At 37.5% G+C, this 7,063-nt stretch overlaps 1 protein-coding gene across 1 annotated transcript; it reads right to left on the bottom strand.

The window, feature by feature from the left end:
• Positions 1 to 227: 227 nt before the first annotated feature.
• Positions 228 to 6,253, bottom strand: zcchc10 (zinc finger, CCHC domain containing 10). The gene is made up of 4 exons (XM_035179437.2): positions 6,122 to 6,253; positions 4,293 to 4,454; positions 3,093 to 3,134; positions 228 to 1,029 (listed from the first exon to the last, which is right to left on the bottom strand). The coding sequence occupies exons 1-4, from the start codon at positions 6,160 to 6,162 to the stop codon at positions 795 to 797; spliced, it is 480 nt and encodes a 159-aa protein (XP_035035328.1). The 5' UTR covers positions 6,163 to 6,253; the 3' UTR covers positions 228 to 794.
• Positions 6,254 to 7,063: the final 810 nt, after the last annotated feature.

Raw genomic sequence — 7,063 nt, 5'->3', positions numbered from 1 at the left:
CTTCAAGGTAAGCCTGTTTGCATAGAAGAAATAAAATACAATAAACTATCCCCTCCTTATGGATATTCCACATACACATACTCATCATTGTTGTAGTTGAATAGGGTGTGGTCTCACGGTGAGATGCTGTTTTTCAACAATATCTTCTATGTAAACCAGTTAAATTCATTACGGTGCATTTTCACTGACAAAATTAACAATTCTAAAAGATCAAATACACAAGAGCCTTCAAAGCAAAAAACAAGGCGAGTTTATTTTACAGTGAAACAATGAAGTTTATAGCGACAAGACCATTTCAATTTAAACAAATTAATAACTGAACAAATTTCATTTTGTATCCTTTAAAATGTATTTTTACTAATGTCTATATATTACTAGGTGTGTTGTTGCCTTAATGATGTTATGAGCTGTACGTATTCAGTTTGCCTAAAAATATACTTTAGTACAAAAATCACATGATCCAACATTACTGAACACACTAGTTTCCTCATGGTATCTAAAATATATATATCCTCCTCAGTAGACTGACAATCTTGAGAAAATATAACATTAGTAGAAGTAACTGTGGAAATGGGTTTATGAAAACAGCACATTTAAACCTCAAAATAATTTCTCTTCTCATCCTTGTCCACTTCTACTAACAAAACTGTACAAGCAAGTAAGCAGCTGTGAGATTCCCAGCCCTATCCATGCAGATCCAACCAGCTGTGATGGGTTTGAGAACAAAAAAAGAAAAGTGGACAGCTAAAAATGTACTCAGGGTCGGGGGCAATCACGAAAACCCACTCAGTCGTCTATTTCTTCTTTTTCTTCTTCTTTGGAGGACCTTGATCTGAGTCGCTGCTGCCTCCTGAGTCTGAGCTGTCTGAGGACGAAGAGGAGGAGGGCGACGAGGAGGAGCTGTCATCGTCGCTGTCGCTGCTGCTGTCGCTGTCATCTGAAGAGGAGCTGGAGGAGTCGCTGCTGTCTGACGATGAGTCACTGGAGGAACCGTCGGAGCCACTGCTGCTGTCGCTGGAGTCTTTAGTCCTGAGAGGTGAAGTGGCAGAGAGCAGAGTGGTCATAAACACAGAAAACAGTTGTGAAGTCTCACTGCAGTGACACGGGCAGGGGTGGCTGTGTTTGCAGGAGCAAAGGAAAGGAAAAACTGCTTTTTACCAACTCACTAGACTTACTTCGGATTTTTAATAGCTTGGTTTTAGAAAGGTTAGAAAAGCCAAAATACAAGTTTTTTTATTTTTCACTTTGGGAGAACTGGAAAACTAGACCCGACCAATTAATCAGTTGGCCAATGCCTTTAACAGACATCTTGGTAACAACTTTTATGTTTTATTTATTTTGTTTAACCTTTATTTAATCAGGAAGGTCCCATTGAGATACAATATCTCTGGTTAAGAATGGCAGCAATAAGTAAAAAAGATTCAAATAAAAGCAGGGATTTTTTAACATATATATAAAGTAGACATTGGCTGATATAATGGTATTGGACATTTTTCACCCTTTAATATTTGCCCCTAAAAATCCACATCCGTCAGGCTCTACTGGAAACCTTGAATGCACATGTACTGTTCTTTCTGTTTTGACCAGTGTGATCATGTGACAGGAAGAGCAGTCGGATTAGTGTTGCCCATCAGTGCTTCGGTCTCATCTTGTGTGAAGAGAGAGCGACACATTTAGTCCTGAACATGACACATCGTGGATGTGATGTCGTGCACAGTCACAGCCTCTCATGTCCTCTGACTGACGGCATCTGCTCCCCCCACCATGAGACAAGCATGGCCTACAACATAGCGGTCTATTCCACACTGAATAAATAAGTTCTGCATAAACTAAATTAACCATTTGGTCATATGTGTTATGCTGTGACTTTGTTTTTGCATTTGACGGCCACATATTCAACAATCAACCTTTGATAATAAGAGTCAGTGGTTTCCATGCTGAGGGGGTGGCTGCCCACATGACCAGGGGGAAATTATGGATTTAGACGGCTTCAGCTGAATGGAGCTTTTTGTCACAGCAGACGTTTTGACTTGGCAAACACTGTGTAGCTAATAACATTATTAATGGATGCATTGCACAGCGATAACTGCAGGAATAGAGCCATCGTAAAGGTTACTAGTTCCACCTGTGCGTCAGCGAGTCAAAAAACATCTGCTGCGAGAAAAAAGCCTTCACATGTGATTCAGTCAAGAATGATAAAGAAAAAGATGAGCGAGGGGAGTAAAGTTGAACCATTGTTAAAAGTTAGCACTTCCACCTGCACTTTACCAGCTACGAAAAAACGTCTGGTGAAAAAGGTTTATTACCTGTGATTAACAACAGTCACCTACTTGTCTGGGAATTCCAAACTTCATATAAAAATCGATTAATACCAGCCCATGAGCAATAGAACTACACAGAAAAAAATCAACAATACAGCCACAGGACCATTTTCTAAGCATGCATTGAAAGAACTGTTTGAGAAAGCATTGCCTTTGCAAAATGACTCCACAGTATAACAATAAAAAACATTAATATTGAACTGATGTGACTCACAGTGGTCAAGAGCCGCCACTAGAGGGCAGGTCTTCACACCAATTCACACATCTTTCATGTGACTTCAGTAAATCACGTGTGTGACCTTATACACGCGTGTGCAAATGACCCAAATTAATTCAAATGCCAAGGGAATTTAAAGAAGACTCAGTGGGACTGAAGGAGCCGAGTGGTGTAACATGTTCAAGACTAAAACCTTCAACGTACTTACTTCCAAAGAATATCCTCATGTTGCTTTAATAAATGAAAAGTAAAACAGTTTTCTTGTTACCTGACCAGGGTAACTTTTATACCACTGTGAGTGAGCACTCCTACTTACTTGCTAATAAACATGTATATAAATGTTTTGTTCATATTAAAATGTGGAGGATTATTTCAACGTTAAATTGCTTTAGAATTGCATGAAGCTTTTTTGCACAACCTCAAAAAACATGGATCTATTATTTTTATTTTGATATTGTGTATAAATCGAGCACCTTTATTAATTTTGTCACATCAAAACATATATTATGTGAAGACAAGACATCCGACACTGTAGAAATTTGGTTATTACTTACTTCTTTTTAGCTTTCTTCTCATTGGAGCCTTCACTTCCTGGTCTGTAAAGAGAGTGGAATTTGTTGTATTTATCATTACATCCTCTAGATGGCAGTAAAAAGCAATAGTGTTTTAATTCAGTGATTCACTCCTTGACTCTTTGTTTGTACTTTTCCGGATATAAAAGAGGCTCCACTTAATCAGCAGGTGAAATGTGTGTTTTTACTGCTTTAACAACCACCATTGGTTGATTGTTCACTGTTGCTCTGATGAGCCAAATTTCCTCGACTTACTGACAAACCAGGAAAATATTGAGTCTGATCGTCCCTCTTACTCAGGACTGCATTTCAGAGGAGGTAGTAGCTGTGAAACCAAAAAGGTTCTTTTTTTATATTCAAAGATTTGTGCTTTGATGATACTGAGACGAGACAAAACAGTTAGCACAAGCACAAAAAAGTGAACCAGCCATTATGGGTATATCCTCATATCAGATAATCATTGCGCACTGACCATGCTGAGCTGAGGGACTATTGTTTATCTTAGCAGCAGCGATTAAAACACGCTGCCGCCCATAATGTGGCTTTATTATAACTATCATAATTTACTACATCCTAAGATGACAAACTTTAAACACCTTTATTTTGTAAGAGCAAAAGCCAACCAGCAAATGTTGGGTGTAAGAAAGTGATTATTCAATTAAATGAAAAGTTTCACATTCATTTTCTTGTCGATTGACAAATTGTTGCATCTCTATTTATATATGATAATTGTTGATTCTAGGAAAAGAGGAGTGAACTTTGTGGCTCACTGCAACACAATGAGTCCTAAAAATACTTGGAGCAGGAAATTACATAAATTGTCTAAGAACAAAAATGTTTCTGCTTCAAATACTGTCAATATGTAACTTGTGATTTCAGTACAGTACATGAACATACTAATGTAACTAAGGCTGGGGCGAGATAAGAGGAACCAGTGTGGAAAAGCTTGGCTGTTTAAAATAAAGATTTAAAAAGACAACAGATTCCTTTAGCAAGTCCGTCATACTCCAGATTCTTGAAGGAGTCAAACTCGATCACCCAAAAGCACTGTCACATTGCTCTTCTGGACAAACAGGTGGAGATTTATGTTATAATCTTAAACATGTACTTTAACGGCATACAACAGAATCAGCAAAGGCCTGCCTTTCTATCACTAGTGGTGAACTGATGGAGACGTCTTACCCAGTGATGCTGAGCACTTTGTTGTCATTCTCCTTCAGTTTCTTTTTCATCTCGACTGTTCTCGAGGGTCTGTGCACATATTTCCTCTTCCCTGTGCATTCGTAGGTCCAGTGTCCCATCTCCAAACACTTCTGGCAACGCACATGTTGTTTGTTCGCTTCTCTGTGTGGAAGACAAAACAGAAAAATCTGAGTACAGTGTTTTCCATGATGCTAAGCAGCAATCGCTACAACTGTAGAGAAAAGGCAGATAACCACGGCTACAGCTAGATTCCCTTGTTGTAGTTTCATGGCTGATGAAGCTATTGAAGGTTGAATTCTCTTCAAGCTTTTGCAGATGCTTGTAAATGTTTTAAATCAAACTCTCTTTAGCCTATACTTTCTTATTCAAACAACATTTGGCTATGAATTCTTACATGACTGCTGTCTAAGCTTCCATCCTTATTATTAGCATTAGGTAACTCTTACAGGTTCTGGATACATCCCGGCAGGAAGAAAGATTCTTTCACAGGGGACAGGATTCAAACTCAAGTATTTTGTACATGACTGACACCACCCCAACCATATCTTGGTATTTTCTATAAGCTTTTATGATGTTTTATGTGTGCGAGTGGATTTTCTTTTCTTCTGCTTCTTCTTTCTTCGGTAAAAGAGCACTTGATCTCCAAGAAAATATCTGAATTAAAAGAACCTCTTGTGAAAAAAAGGAAATATAGTTTTGAGAGTTACATTTTTTGCCTACGGGGGAAAGAGTACAAAAGGCACTTGATGATTACAGCCGTTGTGCTCTGGCTAAGAAAATAAGCTATCTAATTAAAAATGGTCAAATGAAATCATCGTTATTTTCCATGGGCAGGATTTTTCATTCGAATGTACAAATTAAAGTTAATGTCTTCAAAAATATAGAAAATACGTTCACAGGTTGCCCCAAACACACATTGGATGGCAGGAATATTTTAATGCTTTGTCCAATCAATTAAAAACCTACCAAAATGATGCTGAAAGACCCTTCCACTGAAAATGTCCCACACTTCCTTACTCATTTTATTTTGTTGATCAAAGTCTCGACAGTGATAATAAACCCACTGAGGCAGTTGTCACCCTCTCTTCAGACTTAATGTGACCCGAGTGCTGTCGGTGAAATTTCTGTTAATAAATAATATTCGTATATTAGCAATATTCTGTATTTGATCTATTTAAAAAAGGTCCTATTTTTATGTTTTCACCAATGTTTGTCTCTATCAGGGACATTATCAGGAGCGGTCACACAGTTGTGATCTGATCCATTCATCCTGGAGTGATGAAGACATCCTCCGTTCTCAAACAGCAAACCCCCATTTTCCTGTTCTGTTTAAATACCATGAAAATAAACTGTACAGTCAGAATAAGTGAGACTATATCTGACTGTACTATATGTCCATATTTACACAGGATCATTATGATGCTATTGTCCACATGACTCAGTCCAACAGACAAACATTTCAGTTGATATTGATTCACTTGGAGTAAACGGAAGATAGCTAATGTCGTATTAGCTGTTCGGGTGTTTAGTATTAAAACAGCTCAGCCGTGAGATTAGAGGTTCAATAAATGTTTGCGGGCAGAAAAACATCCCTAAAGTTTACCGATCATTCATTTTTTTTGTTTGGTGAGACAGCGGCGCGGTGGTGTTGTGATTCAGCGCCGCGGCGTTCATTGTTATGCCGCTCAAACCTGAGGCAGGAGGCGGGACGAGTTCACAGTCAGAGTCGCTATCGATTTAAATACGGTTAAATTCACACAACACACGATCAGAGGAGCTGCAGCTCCAGTAAAACTACAGATACTCACGCTTGTCTCCGGGCGATTATCCTGTGCATGGGAGTCGCCATGCTGCGCTTCACTTTTTTCTCCTTCGCCGACAACGAATCAGTCCGTACTTCCGGTAAGTTTGAGGCAACCAGTGCTCTCTATCGGTAAAAGTAGAGAACTGCAAGTGTGTCACCCAGTCTTCTTGAATAAAATAAAATAAATGATTCATTCAATTAAAAAAAGATAAAATAAAACAAAACAAGTTCAATTTAAATAATGGACATTTACTTATGTGGTGGCATCAGACTCATCCCTCTAACAATAACATTAGGGTTTGGGAGCTTCATTCATTAACACTCGATGATCACAACAATTTTAATTGTACATTATATACAATACAGAGCACAGGTAAACAACATATTTATAGATATATAGGAAGCTGGTTACTTATGAATTAGTGACTTATGGAGAAGGGGTGAGATGAAAACAGTTTGTACTTCTTCTCACTCCTTTTCAAATGTGTAGATTAAATCATCAAGTATTAGATTTTTTTCCCCTCATCATTGTTTGTAAATAATACTATTTTCTGTTTATTTTTTTTCACTTGTTTCTGCATTTCAATTTTTTTAATTCCACTTTCGAAATAAATCAAAATGAATGAATGAATAGAAACACTTGAACATTTATGTGAATGTAAAACAGTGTACAAGTTTGTTAATAGTTATGTCATAGACAATGGCATAGGCGTACAGCTGGCAAATACTTGACATCATTTGGCAACATATAATAATATTAATACTACTACTATTACTATTACTTCTACTACCACTAATAATAATGAAAATATAAGAATAGTAATTTTACTCATACTAATACTACTACTACTACGTCTAATAATAATAATAGAAATATGTCCATGCTTCAGTGTTACGCATTTGTATAAACAATATTTAGAACTTACTGTTTATTTCCCTATCTTTT

The sequence above is a fragment of the Hippoglossus stenolepis genome, chromosome 15 (genome assembly GCF_022539355.2).
Source record: "Hippoglossus stenolepis isolate QCI-W04-F060 chromosome 15, HSTE1.2, whole genome shotgun sequence".
Taxonomy (NCBI): domain Eukaryota; kingdom Metazoa; phylum Chordata; class Actinopteri; order Pleuronectiformes; family Pleuronectidae; genus Hippoglossus; species Hippoglossus stenolepis.
Note: the sequence above shows the minus strand (reverse complement) of the source record. Positions and strands in the feature narration are given on the sequence as shown.

Excerpts from the sequence above, each read along its gene's own strand:
- zcchc10 (XM_035179437.2), bottom strand. The coding sequence starts at position 6,162 with ATGGCGACTCCCATGCACAGGATAATCGCCCGGAGACAAGC. Across the intron at positions 4,455-6,121 it reads ATAATCGCCCGGAGACAAGC|AGAAGCGAACAAACAACATG; the intron begins GTGAGTATCTGT and ends TCTTCCACACAG. Across the intron at positions 1,030-3,092 it reads GAGAAGAAAGCTAAAAAGAA|GACTAAAGACTCCAGCGACA; the intron begins GTAAGTAATAAC and ends TTCACCTCTCAG.